Here is a 16,881-nt window from a genome sequence, read left to right as displayed (position 1 = left end):
GCAAGTTTGTTAATCCTGTGAAATGGAACATGCTAGAAGTAAACATGATGATATTCTCTCCCACGAGCTACCTATTTAAATGCATCTTGGGAAGAACATTGAACAAATTACTTTAATTTGCAAAATTGCCTTCATGTAACATTTGCAGCTGTTCCACTTCTCAGGAAAATGATTCATATTATTTTAAAGACATGACAACTTGAACAAGGTCAAAGCATAATACCTAATGGTATTTAGCAATGCAAATATAAAATTTGCAAATTTTGCAGAGTCTAAATGCACATTGGATTTTCTAGGGGGTGCCCAGCTATATTGGGAGGGAGTTTTTAAGGTAGAGCTTGACTGATAACCTTTCCAAAACATTAATATAGTTTTCTTCTTCTGTTTTTCCCTTCCTCCTTTTACTTTACCCCCTCCTTTCTAAATTATTGAGCTCTTTCTATGTGGCCAACCTTTTCTAGGAACTTTTTGTTACGTTGTTATATAATTTAATCATCACATACATCCTGTTGGTAAGCTATTATTATTTATATTTTAATGACCAGGAAACATTGAGGTTTGGAGGTTTAAGGACTTCTGGCATGAACTTGGCACTTTCTCTCACTGAACCTCATCTTTCTTTCTTTGATGTGTGACCTTGGATAAAAATATCATTTAACCCCTCTGTGCCTTTTAAAAATGTTTTTTTTCTATAAGAGGATAATAAAAAAGTCTGCCTTACTAGCTTTATGTTATTCTAGATAATTGAAATAAAACACAAGAAATATAGGGAATTATTATTTCTATTATATATGAGTCTTGATCACCTTGGTGGTCACCAATGTGCAAACTTAGAATAAGGGATTAGAACTAGATTATAATTTAAAATGTCCTATTGATATTTTCTTTTGCTCTTTAAGACTCCTAAAACATATTCCCATATTTGAGTTTTTGCATTACACAGAAAAAAGATCCACAAACTGGACTTATGTTTCTCTAGCTGTGGGATAGACCCAAAGGCCGGTCGCCAAGGCTCCTTCGCGGACCACGAAGCGGGGATCCCGGTGGCCTTCTGGGATGTTCCAGCCAACCTGTTGTCTAGTGAAAGTCCCGTTCACACCCTTGGCCTTCAGAAGCTCTTTGTGAGGAAAAAGGGACCAGGTAGCAGCAGTGTCCTTAGGTGGCCTATGACTCAGGTGGTCATGTACAGAAAAGCCTGTATGAGCAAAGAAAGTAACATATTTTCTCATTTATTTATTTATTTATTTTTGCTTATAAATCTCAGTTACACGGCTTTATTCAATAGAATGTTAGATCAGTTCAGTTCTCAAGTTGTGATTTTATAAGACTTATGAGAAAATCTGTTGATAGTGGGATTGCTTGACATTTTCTTTTACATTTTGCTCCTTTCTCACTTCTTCTTTTTTTTTTTTTAATATTGGCATATAGTTGATTTACAATGTTGTGTTAGCTTCAGATGTACAACAAAGTGATTCAGTTATGCATATATATATATATCTATTCTTAAGAAAGTGACGTATTTTCCTCAAACTGATTTCAATTTAAACTTGGCAGTTTATTTCTTATTGCAGTTTAATTATTTGGGTCACTGGATTCTGTGTCTCCTGTTTTTCTATGAAGAGAAAAACATACTATGCAACCAAGATTGATGCAAGACTCCCTGGTGAAGGAACTCAACCTGTTCTTTCTTCAGCAACTCAACCCATTACAACAAAGCATGCTTCTAGTATCTGATTAGCTGGTTCTCTTCCTTCCTTCTTAGTTGGGGAATTTCCAAAGCTGTCTTCTCTGAAATACCATAAAATGTCCTGCAACTCAAAAGAAGAAGGTCTTTCAAATTCTGTGAACTTTTCCCACTGTATTTGAAGAAAAAAGGGTGGAAACTCATGAAGGATCTAGATCTATTGAAAAATCATTGAGAGTAGGGGAAAAAACCATGAGCAAAAAGATAAAGGGAGGGAAAAAAATTTCCTGAAAATGTTATAGTTTATGCACATGTGCACACACAGACACACATACCATATATGTTTGATATTTTAATGAACATAGAATAAACAATATTATCATAGCAATGAGGGAAATAAAAACAAGAAAAGGGACTTCCCATATATATGGACATATTTTTCTTTCTTTAAGTAAAAACATTGTGTATTTCATCATTTTAATGAAAATCTTTTAAAGTGTACAATACACCCTCCTGACTTCTTATATAGAGGACCCTCACTGTCATTGTGCACTTTCTAAGGAGGCAATGCTGGAAATAATACTAAACCAGGAGACCTTGCCCCGGGCTCCAGCTTATTCTTCTACTCACCAGCCATGAGACTGTCCTGATCATTTCCCCTCTTTGGCCTCAGCTTCTTCATGTGCAAAATTCAGGCAAAATTTAGAAATATATTCTGCCCAGGTGCAACCCGCTTCCAGCTCCCTGTCTGTGAGCCAATATTGTTCTGCATTTCCTCCAATTAACTCTGATGATGTAAAAAGATTAAAATGCATCCCCCATGGCAGAATGGCACCTTGAAATTTTAACATCTGTGACTCCATAGTTTTGTGATTTCCTTCCAATTATGTGGGCCAAATTTGGTTAAGTGGGGAAAATTCTCTGATTTTTCTGACAAAAATAAGAAGAAAGAAGAATTTTTCTGCATTAAGATGTACTTTATAATGTGATGAATATAATAATTACTTGATGGACGTATTAATATTTTGCATATCTTTCTGTGATAAATATATTAGGGAACCTTATTTCCCAAAGTGATAGCCAAAAAAAAAAAAAAAAAAGGGACTTCCCTGGTGGCGTAGTGGTTAAGAATCCACCTGCCAGTGCAGGGGACACGGGTTAGATCCCTGGTCCGGGAAGATCCCACATGCCGCGGAGCAACTAAGCCCGTGTGCCACAACTACTGAGCCTACACTCTAGAGCCTGTGAGCCACAACTACTTAGCCCACGTGCCACAACTACTGAAGCCCGTGTGCGTAGAGCCCGTGCTCCTCAATGAAGAGTAGCCTCCGCAATGAGAAGCGTGCACACTGCAACAAAGAGTAGCCCCCGCTAGCTGCAACTAGAGAAAGCCTGTGCGCGGCAACAAAGACCCAATGCAGCCAAAAAAAAAAAAACAAGAAAAAATTTACCTACAGTCTCATTAGTAATCAACTGTTTACCTGTTTTACGTTTTCCATGATCCCTTCTGGCAGAGAAGACAGTTTTATTTATCTGGCTTCTAACTCTAATTATAGCACTTTTCTCTCTCAGGCACCTTCTTTCCTAGAAGCCCACAGCTCTCCTCTTTAGGAAGCAGAGCTTATATCATCCTCCTGGTATCTGCTCAGGCTTGCTTGATACCTTCCAGGTCTTCTGCTCTCCGTCTGTAAAGCATTTTCTTGTCTTATTGCTATGCCACTCTGGATATGTTTCCCTTGTTACTTAAATGAGTGTCTCCCTAAATAAACTGAATATATCTTAGGAGCAGGGAAACTTCTTCTAAATTTTCCTCTGTTAACCCAAACCATGTACCTTATAGAGCATAGTGAAGTAAAATACATGCTCAGTGGATGTTGTGATTTATAGTGTAGACATCTCAATTCAAGTTGCTCATTTTCTACTGAAATATGAAATTCAGTCTTGTAATATTTTCTGAATTCTGAGAAAGTGTAAACTGTTCATTTCCCATATTCAGTTATGCACACACTCTGTAGAATTTACAACTCCTTACAAGTAGTAAAGAATACTAATTGAATACTTCTTATGTATTCATTTTTGCATGAAAACATATATATCCTGGAAATACCTGCTTTTTATTTCCATAAGTAGTCATCTTTTTCTCTTGTTTTCATGTCGATATTAATGTTAACTATTCTAGACTATAAGTCCCAAGAAAACATAACTGTGTCTTTCAGCTTATATAATGTACCTTACCCAAAGCCGAGCATTTATGATTGCTTAGTAGCATAACATTGCTGGATAAAATGCAAGGCCAATCTTAGGTGAGGAACCTAAAAGTCTTCTAAAGTTATTTAATATGATACCATGAGGTAAAAAAACAGAAAAACAAAAGCACACTGTTAGGATGTGTAAATTGTTCTTCAGTGAAGGAGGTTTGTGTATGTAATTGAGTTTAGTTGTTTCTGTTTATAGAGCTCCTGTAATTTCCCTGTGCCAGATCCTGAGTCAAAAGAAAAATCTCAAAGTGCTTAGGCAACAGCTGTTCTCAGTCTTTCAGGGTGGTAATTCTGAGCCCAGGGTTGTGCTTATTCTTGTCGTGAAATGACGCTCTTTGACTCTAAAACCCTGCATTCTTCCACAGTGCTATTACAGTGACAGGTCTTGGAAAAACATGTGTTAATCTTTAAGTCTGTTTAGCAGATAGCCCAATGGAGAAAATAGCCCATTATGACCTTACGTGTGCCTCATGAAGTCTTCTCTGAAGTATTCCCGTGATTTTGTATCATTGAACACATTCCTAAATCTCGCTGTGCAGGTCCTTCTTTGTAAAAGAAGAGCAATACTCTTTGAGGTAGTCTTTGTGTTTTCAGTGGGTTTCAGTGGTGCTGGTCAGTTAGTCAACTCTAAAATATTTAATAAACCATAAGTGATATGGCTGTATATTATAAAAACTTTCTACCCATTCCAGCCATTCTTCTAATTTTTCTATCATTTGGAAGAAGTGGGTTAATATGAAATAAAAACAAATAATATCAAAAAATGTAATTTGTAAAACAATAATGATGAGGACTCATTTTACCTGATTTGAAAACATATTTAAAATGGACAGTTATCAAAACTATATGCGTGGTATTTTGTTAAAGAAAAACGGATCAGTTGATATGGAATAACATAGAGATACCAGAAGTTAAAACTTACTTTAATCATTTCTAGGACAGAGCAGAAATAACAGAATGATAGGGAAATGTAGCATTTGTCAGGTATTTATTTTGGTCTAGAGAAGAATCTGTCCTCTGTGTACAAATGCAAAATGTATAGCAAAGGAAAGAGAAACGGAATGTAAGAAAAATAACATACATCACTGGATTGAAATTACTTAAAATGGATACAGATATTTTAGATGAATATACTAATTCCATTTGCTATCTATGCAAGGAAGATGAATGTTTAAGGAAATCTTAAATCATTTTATAGGAAAATGTGCTGCCTCTCAGCATTAAAGTGAATTCAAATGTTAAAACAGTCTTCCCGATAAAGGTAACAAAATCAGATTTTTTTTTTCCTATGGAGAAGCAAGAATGCTGTTGATGACATTGCACTAATTGTTTCAGTTGTTGTGGAAAGTAATCTGTCAATATGTTTGAATCATAGTGTTGGTATTGATGATGATGATGATGATGATGATGACGACATATGCCAGACACTGTGCTGAGTAAGTGGGGGACATTTAAAGGAAAGCTCTGTGTCTTGGCCACATGTGTATATATGTGAGCAGATACGTCATTGATCATGTCACACAAAGCCCCACAGTCTCCTGCCCACCTTTTCAGATTCATTGTTTGACATTTCCTCCAAAAGCCATTTTTCTACAGGCCATATTCATTAAAAATTTTTTTAAAGTTTGTTTTCCATATTCATTTTTTACTCTATTTTTTACAGATGTTTCCTCCCAGGTCCTGAATATCTTTTCTTCTCTTGGCAGGAAGATTCTTACTCATTTAAAAAAATTTTGTTCAAACCGCACCTTGTCACTGAAGCCTTGGTCCCTGTGGCCCCTTAGACACATGGAGGATGGCAGCCCTGCCTGCTTCTCTGGAGGCTGCCGCTTCCTTGAGCGTGGCGCTGTGTCCCAGCCATCTTTCTACACAGGGTGGGACTCAACGCGTGTGTGTGGAAGGAGTAAATAAAATAAGCAAAGGAAAATCCCAGTATTAATATTATTTGCCAGCCCTTTCACTGAATTCTGTTAAACTGAAGCTTGTCACATTGACTCGGTATAAACTTATTTCACAACGATCAAATTGTCTGACTCTGAGCAATTTCTCTAAAATGGAGTAAGCAGTTACTACTGGGCTACGTTGTTTTGCAACAGGGTTTTCTTGGGGTTTGTACTTGTCTCATTGCTTATTTGCTGTAAAATGAGCCTTTTGCTGAGAGGTTCTTTACATCAATAACAGACATACAGAGATTTGCCTAAATTTGAATTCAAAACACTTTTCTTTGGAATACTCATTTGGAAGTTTTGCTTCATTTGTTTTGCTAAGTCATAATTTATGTGTAGTTTTTTGTTTTATGTGTAGTTACTCTTTTTACCACAATATATTCTTGTTTATAAAGATGCTCAAAGAAGTACATTTATCACCTCTTTTAGGTCAGGGTGCCATTAATGAACTCTTCTCTATTTAATATTCTTAAGAGAAATATGCCTAAAGACCTATCTTATTCTCAGGAAGTAAGGTGTTTTTTTTTTTTTTTTAACTTTTGGGACCCAGAGATGCAAAATTTCCCCTTGTACAAATTATTCATCAAATAAAAATTTTCATGCAAAAATTAATGCTTCAAGACACAGAATGAATTTAGATTAAAGACTCTGTGATATTTATAGTAGATAAATAGAGGTTCTACTACAGATGACAGAGACCATACCTGACAGGACAGAAATTTCTTTCTCTCTCAAGGAGTTGTCTGAATACAGGAAGCTCAGATCAAGGATTATGACCCTGTTCTACTGATACATGGTTGTTTGGGGTAGACATGGCATCCCGTGGTATTAGGGATTGAGGTGCCTTCCTTCTCATTGCTCTGTATTTAAAATTTAATATGTTAATTTCCTTTTAATGTTATTTATTTATTACAGAGTGACTATCTGATCAGCAGTTATGCTTGACAAGAAGTAGAAGTCATGGTTTATTTATAGTATTTTATAAGTTTGGCATGGTAAAAGAGTCCTGACAATAAATATTTGGTTAATTAATTGAAAGTTCATGTATTTGGGGGAAGGGCTGTTAATGTACAACTGTTCGCAAAACCCTTGTGATATGAGTTGTGGAGCAAACCGTCCAGGGTGGGAAGCGATCATACATCATTGTGGAGGGAGGGACAAGTGCAGTGCTCCTGAAGTCCTGAGTTCGTTCCCAGCAGGCATGTGAAGGAAGCTTCCTGGAAAGTAATGGCGTTGGGCTGCGCTTGAAGGAGGAGTAAGATGTCGATAATGCGAAGTGGAGGAGAAAGGCAAAGAGGAGCATGGGGTGGCATTGAGGGGAGGGGGAGTGGAAAGCGTCTGGTTGCCATGCATGTAGCACTTCACATACGACACCCACTGTACCTGAGGAGCGAGGTCTGGAGGAAGGAGGTTTGTGTGCGTGTAGGGGGTAGGTGTTGCATGCGTCCTTGTCCTTTTTTTTTTTTTTCCTGATTGGGTGACAAAAGAGAGTTTTATCTTGGATAATACTTTAACCAAACTTCATTGACTTGTTAATTTACGTTATGCAAGACGCTTCTGTGAGCTATACCAATCTTTAATACCTAGAACATATGATTCATGTTTAGATGAGATCATCTTTGTATTTGGATTAAATCACAATGAGGACAGTATTTGTAAATGTGTGACTTTCAAGGGGGGATATAAACTCTCGTTATCCACGGAGGGCCTGGTTTGAAGTGCTTTCTGAAGTTAATAGGTTGTGCTATCCCATTTTACCGGCACATTCTGCTGATACATCGTTTAGAGAAAGTTCCAGTTCCTGATGAAGAGCAGAGCGCTGACATGAGTTTTCAATTAGGTGTGCAGAAAGAATCGGTTAGCTTTGTGCACAGAATAGGCTGAAATCAAGCTTCAATTAGTCAGACTTTTGCATAATTCATCACGGTTCCTTTGAAAGTCCAGTTGAATCTGCTCTTAATCTTTGTCACTATGGGTCCGTTTTAAAGGACTTTTATTAGTTCCTTGCTGCACAGATATTTAGGTCTTCCAAGTAAGGCCATGACAATGCACCTGATCTCTTCTTAAAGAAATGAATTGTTACATAAGGATCCATAAAGAAATGAATCAGTCCATAAAGTTTTCTTCTTATTAAATATCATTCTTGATATCAATATAATCAGCTTTAAAGATAGGAAAGTAAGCTAAGGTTCTTTCTGTCTTTTTGAATCCATAGGCTGTCCATCTGGCCCAGGCAAGCTTCCAGATTGAAGCCTTCGGCTCCAAATTCATTCTTGACCTCACACTGAACAAGTAAGTATTTAGTTATGATCCTGTTAAAAAGTAAGTGCAATAAAACTCTACGTCATGATAATATTTTAGTCAAAATAATGTCTGTTGTTGAAGCAACTGATATTTTCTAGCTGATTATATGTCATATAGCACTTAAAGAAAAATATAAAAGTCTGAAGTTAATTCTTTTGATAATAATAATGTCTTTTTATTCCTGAAAGAAGAGGCATTTAACATTTAATTTGTTAAAAATCTCAAATACAGTACTTAGATATTGTGATTTTAAATGGTACAAATATTTAAAGTAATGCTAGTTAATTAAGTGCTAACTATAATCTTTACAATATATAGCAAGCATGATAAATTACTGACTCAAGTATAGTTAGATTTCAGTCTAGAAATTCCACTTTACCTTTCAGTATGCAATTCACACGACTTCTGTATGAAGAACAGAAGAACAGAAGAAAATGATGACTTGCAAATACCTATTTTGAGAAGGTTCTTTGCTTCGTAATTTGCTCTAATACAGTTTCTTAGAAATTTTGGTCCTGATGAAGATTTACCCGATTTTTCTCTGAGCATGTGTTTATGTTGATATTTAAATGCTATTTCCCAAGTTGGAACCAATTGCACAGATGTCTTTGTACAAAGCACGAACAAGAGCTGTTGCCTTAAGCAGGGCTCTTCAGCCTCGAATTGAGCCAGCAGTGAGCCTTTCTTTGGTGAAAGAGCTTTCCTGCATGGTTTTCTTTAGTTTAAGACGCTCCAGTCAATATTTTAAACTCTCATCAGTATTTTGACCAAGACTGCATTTTTGCCAGAAAAATACCACGTAATGCTATCAGACACTATAATGTGGGTGACCACAGTCAATATCTGAGAAATTGCAGAAGACTATAAAGAACAACTATTAAATTTCTTGTGTGCCAAATTCTGTGAGCTCTGCAGAAAAAAAGATGCAGGGTCAGCTTGTGTGCTCCTTACTCAAGTGTAATTGCAGCTTTAAGTCAGAATGAATCAGCAGAACTCAGAATTTCCTGTGTTGAAGATATTGCAGGTTTTCCTCTTTGAGTCTGCTGAGCATTGGTTGAGTTCCTTTTCACCATGCTGAGTCAGCAGTGTGCCTGCAAAAGGGTCATATGGGGGCATCCGGGGTACTTAGAGGTCTGGAGACACATCAGAAAATTATTTACCACTAATATTTAACATGCAGAGGAATCAAATTGAGCACCTACTATGAGCAGTCGTTGCTTTAAGGAGCTTATAGTCTACTTGGGAGAGGTTAATAGATAAATGTATAATTTTAGAGCAGTGTGAAATTGGTTGTGCTGGAGATAAACATGGAATGCTATGGTAGCACTAGAGAGGAAGCTCTCCAGGCTGGAGGAGTGTGAAAAGGCATCTTAGGAAAGGTGATGCTTGAGCTAAATCTTGGAGGGCAAGTGCTAGTGAGGAAGGGAAGTGTTGGGGATGGATGGGTGAGAGAGAGAGAGAAAATGGAGAATTGTGTTCTAGGCAGAGGAGAGAGTGTGTGCTAAGGAGGCGGGCCATGTAGCAGTGTGGCATGTTAAAGGGAGCATGAGTCTTTTGTTGAATTTCTTGGTAAATTACAAGGTTGAGGGAGGTGAGTCCGAAGAGGTAGGCCCGGGGACAGCTCAACTCAGGCAAGATCTTGTATGTCATGCTCAGTGCTGGGCTATTATCCCCTAGACTGTGAAAAATGAAGTCAGCAGATAAACAGAAGTTCTGTTCTCAGGAAGTGCTAAAAGGCATGGAGAGGGAATGCTTTTAAGAAGTCTTCGATTGATAAAAATCATTAGGATTGCTTTGATATGGGTGACAAGGCAGAAAGAAGAGTTAAAGTTAACAGGTACCTTGATTGCATAGCTGGGTGGAAGGTGGTATCCAGGTGAAATGGGCAGCACAGGGAAAAAACAGGTTAAATGGTGAAGAGAAAAGAATGTGAAATCAGAGTAGACATAATTGATTTGAGGGGCTTTGGGACATACATGAAGCCATGTCTAGGCAGTAAGTGGATATAACAGTCTAAAGCTCAGGGAAGAGGTAGGGGCTAGAGATAGTAGAGTTGAAAGTAGTTTCCATATGAATGTTAATGACAAACATGGTTGTGAATGAGACCATGTTCATTCAGGAAGGGTGGGTAAAATAAGGAGAGCATAAGCTGGGAAGATTGTTAAGGGTTGAGGAGAGGAAGAGGAGCCAATGCAGGGACAGAGAATGAGTGATCAGAGTAGGGGGAGGAGAATCAGGAGCATGATTGAATAGAGAGTTTCAAAACAGAAAGTTGTGATATATAGCCTCACATGCAGTAGACTGATCTAGTGAGATAACGGGCAAAGATTGCCTTTGTATTTACCTATTAAGTAATCACTGATGGTCTGAAGGCAGCAGTTTCCATAAAGTTTGGGGCAGAAACCAGGTTACAATGGGCTGGGAGTGATTGAGAGGAGATGGTTTGGAGACAGCATTGCTCATTGGGTAAGTTTGGGTGAGAAGGAAAGAAAGCTAGAGCAGTAGCCAGAAGAAGACATTGGGGTCTAGGAAGGGGTTTTTAGGGATAACAGAGCAGGTGTTAGGCTGACAAATGGAGATGTTAAGAGTGAGAGATGAAGATACAAAAGAGAGGAGATAATTTATGGAGCAAGATCTGGGTGAAGATAGAAGGGAGTGAGAGCAAGAGCACAAGGGCAACTTAGTTTTGAACCAGGAGAGACAGTTCATTCCTAACTTGTATGAAGGTATTAGGGCATAGGCAGGTAGAGATAAGTTTGCAGGAGAAGGGATGGAGTTCAGTGCATCTCTGAAGATTTCTTTCTTCTTGGAGACAGCATTATCTACCATTGGGATGGAGAAGGAGGGTGGGTTGGGGCTTGAGGAAAATGATGAAAGTTTAGGCTAACACGGAGAGAAATGGGTGAGGAAGCTCACCAAGGTCATGTTGAAGAATTTATGAGCAATCTTCATTAGAAGTCATATATTATGTGTTGGTCTTTGTGTCATTGTACCTGATGGTGTTTTATTTTATTTTTTTAACCTGGAGTGCTCAGTAATTCCGTCACTGCACTGTGTGGGGGAGGAAGGTAGATTGTAGTGTGGAGCAGGGTTCATGTTTTCTGGTGGTGACTCAGAGGAAGAGCAGTGGAGACAGAGCTCTTTGAATACTGGTGAATAACTAGGGTAGTTTGCTATCAGGATCCAGTTTGGGTAAGAATGGAGATGAGGTCAAGAGGACCAGGAAAAAATGGAGGTCTCTGTAGGGACAAGTAAATGCAGTGAGAGGGAGACCATGAGACCTATAATCACATGGTATCTCCCCTGTTCAGAGTCCCGAGCCTTCTGAGTGCAGCGTGTGTGTGCAATACTCACATGACCTCCGGAGACAAGGGAACTGGGTAAGAGTGTGACAAGTGTTGGCCAGGGTGGGTCTCTAGTTTAAATAACTTTCGATGGCTGTGATTCACTAACTTTCAATGGCTGCTCCATTACAAGGAACGTAAAGAGTCAAGAGAATTTTTAAAATCAGTCATGGAGAAAGAGCTTCTGAGCAAAGAGGAATCTCATTTCCACCAAAGGGTGGTCGTTGCCATACTATTTACAACAATTTTAAATTGTTAAGGAGGGGAAGGGCAAAAGGTGTATGATAGGTATATGAGCTCAGTGAAGGAAAGAAAGCATTAAGGTGTTAACATAAACTAATCAAAGTGGCAGAATCTAAATGGTTAATGACCTCACCAGGGCTGGACTGCCAGCTTGTGAAGACTACCCTGATGTGAGTTCCTGGGAGGAGAGCTTTCTGAGTCTGTGCTTTCATGGACTGAACAAGTGAGACCTTGGCTTGCTGAGGCATCTCGTGGCAGAGGCGCGTGTTTTAATTTAGCCAACAAATATTGAGTGAGCATCTGCTCTATGCCTGCAATTGCTGTAGGTGCTGATGCTGCTGGGAGTGAAATAGACAAGTTCTCTGTCTCCCCTCATGGAGCTTTGTTCCAGGGGAAGAGACAGACAGTGAACCACTAAATAAAGACGAGCGCGTTGAAAAACATATAGCTGGGCTACGTGATGGAGAGAGACTTCAGCTGGGAGTGGCCAGTGTGGTTTACATGTCACAGAAGCCAGAAGGTCTGTCTGAGGAGGGACATTGAGCTGAGACCTGATCATCCAAGATGAGACACCACATGAGGCTGGAAGGTGAGAAGGTTCCACTCAGCTGGGACTGTGAGACAGCAAGTGCTGAGGAGAACGTGGAATGTTCAAGAAGGACCGAGGCTGCTGTGACTGGAGTGCAGCAGGGGGCAGGGGATGGTGGGAGACTGAGGAGATGAGGTCAGAGAGGAAGCCGTGTAGCCAGACCGTGAAGGGCCGTTGTCCACGGGGAGGCATTTGGGTAGGACGCCACTGGAGGGCAGGAAGCACAGGCATCACACCATTGGGTTTACATTTTTTTTAGCCCAAAAAGTCCTAGTTGTGGCTTCAGAGGATCTTTTGTCATACTCCTTTCAGGATACTCCCCTTTTCAGTTTTGTTTTGTTTTTTCTCTAGAATGACCATTGTTCCAAGTTACATAAGGTTTAAAAAGGATTACTAGATTAACAATTCTTTTTTTTTTTTGGCTGTACCCTGTGGCATGTGGGATCTCCAGGGATCGAACCCGTGCCCTCTGCAGTGGAAGCACAGATTCTTAACCACTGGACCGCCAGGGAAGTCCCCAGCAATTCTTAATGTGTATTGTTGATCCTTGGAAGCCCTCAGGGAGTCTGAAGATTGTCTCTCCGATATGTGTGATTGGAATTATGCCATATTACCTACAGTTAAATTTGCTGGTGTCTTCAGCAAATGTTAATTGGGAATAATTGTGATCAGAGTTACATAATGGTGGAGAGCATAGGTTCTGGAGTCAAACAGACCTGGGTTTGAATCTGGAGGCTGTCATTTACTAGCTGTGTGACCTTGGGCAAATTTCTTAACCTCTTTTTTAGTAATAGTTTGAGATACAATTCACACGCCATGAAATTCACTCCTTTAAAGTGTTCCCTTCAATGGTTTTTATTATATTCACAGAGTTGTGCAGTTATTACAACCATCTAATTCCAGAGCATTTTTGTTGCCCCAGAAAGAAACCCTGTATCTATAGCAGTCACACCCCCTCCTCCTCCCCTCCAAGCTTCTGGTAACCACTCATCTACTTTCTGTCGCTATGAATTTTCTTATTCTGGTATATAAATGGATTTATACAACTTGTGACCTTTTGTGATTGGCTTCTTTACGTAGTGTAATATTTTCAAGGTTCATTTATGTTGTAGGTTCATTTATGTTGTAGCTGAATAATATGCCATTGTATGGCTATATTCTTAGCTTCCTAAGCTTTAGTTTCCTTCTTAAGCTATAGGTTGTTGTAAGGACTAACTAAGATAATGTGTGGTACTTATACATGTCTGCTAATTGGAAAGGCATGCTTCATGCTGTGGACTGAATTCCCCCTAAAATTCCTTTGTTTAAGCCTTAACCTGCAATGTGACTGTATTTGGAGATAGAGCCTCTAAGGAGGTAATTAAGGTTAAATGAGGTCATATGGTGGAGCCTTGATCTGATAGGATTAGTGTTATTATAAGATAGACACCAGAGAGTTTGCTCCCTCTCTCTCTGCCATGTGAGGACACAGCAAGAAGGCAGCCATCTGCAAGCCAGGAAGAGAGCCCTCACCAGGAACTGAATCAGCCAGCATCTCGTTCTTGGATTTCTAGTCTCCAGAAGTATGAGAAATAGATTTCTGTTGTTTAACCACCGAGTTTATGGTATCTTTGTTCTGATTTTGGGGGGTATTTGATTTAAGATGAATATCTAGAAAATGCTGATTTAAAGAAATATATGCACACAGTAGTTTGCTCATGAAATGTAGTTCATGCAATGCTTTTGAAAGAAGAAAACAGCCACATTGATGTAGTTTCAGCTAGATTAAATAAAGACCCTGGCTTTTGTGCTGATTAGCATGGTTAATTCATTCTTTATTCAGCCAACAAACATTTATTGAGCATCTAGTTTGTGTAAGGTACTGTGCTGAGCAACCCAGGGAATTCAGAGCTGTGTAAAAGAATCCCTCCTCTCCAAGAGCCCATAGCAGAGAAAAGAGATTAAAATATATACAAATTATAGTAAACATGATAGGAAGTGACTTGGGAAGCCTTGGTGTTGGAAGGTTTTATGGGGAAGATGAGATTTAATGTTTTTCTTAAAGGATGCTGTCTTGGTTTTGGTTCCCCTGGTAGCAGATCCTGAAGGAAGAATTCCAGGAAATACATTTAGGGAGCTGAGGAGTGACAAGTGGAAGGGAAGGAAGCTAAAAAAGGGTGATTTCCCACGTGCCCAACTGGGGCTCATTCCCAGTGACGAAACCCTGGGAGTCCATGAATTCATCCTCTAGAACATGCCAGAATATTATTGAACTGAGGGATGAGGAAGCTGGAGTTTTGTTCACCAAGTGCCAGTCTGTTGTTGGTTGAGAGCTGTTTCTGGGGGCAATAACTTTTCAGTATGTCCCTCGTGCCTCCTCTCAGGTAGAAAAAAAGCCAGAAATCTTAGGTATTTCCAGTCACCTGCCTTCAGCATGTTATGCTGAGGGCATGTGGGCAGGGCATGTTGGAGTCTGCTACAGATGCTTCGATTTGGGAAGATGTGGTAGGAAGAAAGGTGCATTTTACTTGGGGAAGTGGCAGAGCAAAGGTTTGAGAGCAGGAAAGCATCGAACCCTGGGTATGAGTGAAGACTAGTGAACCCCTTCTGTCAAAGAAGCCTGAACCACCCATCAGCAGACGGAAGGCAAGCTTCCTGCTTGGAGTCACTGGATTCAGGGGGGGAATTTCAGTCTTGTTCTGTTGACTGTTTTTCCAGCTCTGCAAATTTGGAGATTTGAACTTAAAATTTGGTTTATAAGGAGAAGCGTGTGGAGGAGAGACAGGCCTCCTGCCCCATTTTCCTTTTGTGAATGAATAGGAGCAGGAGCCGTGGCTGGAGAAGAGTGAGGCAGATCCACCTGCAGTGCAGTCCGGGGCGGGCTTGTGAGTTGGCTTGACTCCTGACCTAAGGCTGGCCGGCCGTACGTGTCAGTGCTGACCCCTTGCTTCTCTCCTGTTATCTGCCTATCAGTCTCACTGCTGGAACTCCTCTCACACATCTGGGCGAGGGAAGGCACTGGCTTTTCGGAATTCAGGGTTTTGGTCTCAAAGTCGCTGCTGAGGCTGCCAGCTGAGGCACGTTTTCTGGGTTTGAGTCCAGAGGGGTTAGAAATGACGAGTAACCTTGCTTTCCATTTCAGAATTCTATGTCTTTAAGATGCTACTAACTCATAGGGTAGATGCTTTATTTCCTAATTTCAGGGGTCTGTAGAAGGAAGGCTATCTACTGCAATAGTAATGACGGTAATAGATCCTGTGCTAAGCCCTTTACCCATATTCTCCAATTTAAATCCTGTCACCAACCCTGCAAGGAAGATATGATAATTTCCAGCAACCTGAGACCTGGTGACATTCAGTCACATGCTGGTGTGCAGCCTGGGCAGTCTGTCTGGAGTCTTCTTCTGTGGCTGCTTTGATCACGGCACTGGACTATACATTTACAAGGGAGCTGGGCATAATTCTAATGATTGCTCATCTGTTCACATTAGGTGAGAAAAAAGAATATAACTATTTCAGTCAATTTTTAACAGTATAAAGAAAATGCAGAAGGTCCATATAGGATTTAAAATAATCCTGTTGTTTTAAAAAAAAATTTATTAGGTAACATTGGTTTATAACATTATATAAGTTACATGTGTACAACATTATATTTCTACTCATGTATACACTACAGTGTGCTTACCACCCAAAATTTAGTTATCATTCATCAGTACAATTGATCCCCCTTACCCGTTTCACACCTCCCCCCTCATTCCTGCTCCTTCCTCTCTGGTAACCCCTACTCTGTTCTCTGTATCTATGTGTTTGTTTTTGTTTGGTTTGGTTTATTTACTTAGTTAAGTTTGTTTTCAGTATTCTACATATGAATGAAATCATATGGTATTTGTCTTTTTCCATCTGACTTATTTCACTTAGCATAATACCCTCAAGGTCCATCCATGTTGTCACAAATGGCAAGATTTCATCTTTATTTTAAAAAATATTTATTTATTTATTTATTTGGCTGCATCGTGTCTTAGTTGCGGCACATGGGATCTTTGTTGCAGTGCGCGGGATCTTCGTTGTGGTGCTCAGGCTTCTCTCTAGTTGTGGCACTTGAGCTCTCTAGTTGTGGTGCGTGGGCTCCAGAGCACGTGGGCTTAGTTGCCCTGCGGCATGTGGGATCTTAGTTTCCCGACCAGGGATTGAACCCATGTCCCCTGCATTGGAAGGAGGATTCTTAACCACTGGACCACCAGGGAAGTCCCAAGATTTCATCTTTTTTTTATGACTAAGTAGTATTTCTTTCTATGTATATATACCACATGTTCTTTATGCATTCATCTGTTGATGGGCACTTAGGTTGTTCCAATATCTTGGTTACTGTAAATAATGCTGTAGTGAACATAGGGGTGCATATATCTTTTCAAATTAGTGTTTTCTTATTCTTTGGATAAATACCCAGAAGTAGAATAGCTGGATCATATGGTAACTCTATTCTTAATTTTTTTAGGACTATCCATACTGTTTTCCACAGTGTTTGCACCAATTTA

The 16,881-nt window shown here is 39.5% G+C and overlaps 1 protein-coding gene and 1 long non-coding RNA gene across 5 annotated transcripts in view; one reads left to right on the top strand and one right to left on the bottom strand.

Annotated features, from left to right (window-relative positions):
• LOC309631140 overlaps positions 1–16,881 on the bottom strand; it is a 283,441-nt gene that overhangs the window by 87,342 nt on the left and 179,218 nt on the right. The window lies entirely within an intron of this gene.
• Positions 1–16,881, top strand: part of ADAM23 (ADAM metallopeptidase domain 23) — a 166,080-nt gene that overhangs the window by 38,606 nt on the left and 110,593 nt on the right. For all 4 annotated transcript variants that reach the window (XM_082397056.1, XM_082397055.1, XM_082397057.1 and 1 more), the window contains exon 3: positions 8,104–8,180. In XM_082397056.1, coding sequence (XP_082253182.1) covers positions 8,104–8,180 — 77 coding nt within the window. The remainder of the gene's footprint in view (positions 1–8,103; positions 8,181–16,881) is intronic.

This window comes from Balaenoptera borealis (assembly GCF_965194805.1).
Source record: "Balaenoptera borealis genome assembly, chromosome: 6".
NCBI classification, from domain to species: Eukaryota; Metazoa; Chordata; class Mammalia; order Artiodactyla; family Balaenopteridae; genus Balaenoptera; species Balaenoptera borealis.
This window is presented reverse-complemented; position numbering and strand designations above follow the sequence as displayed.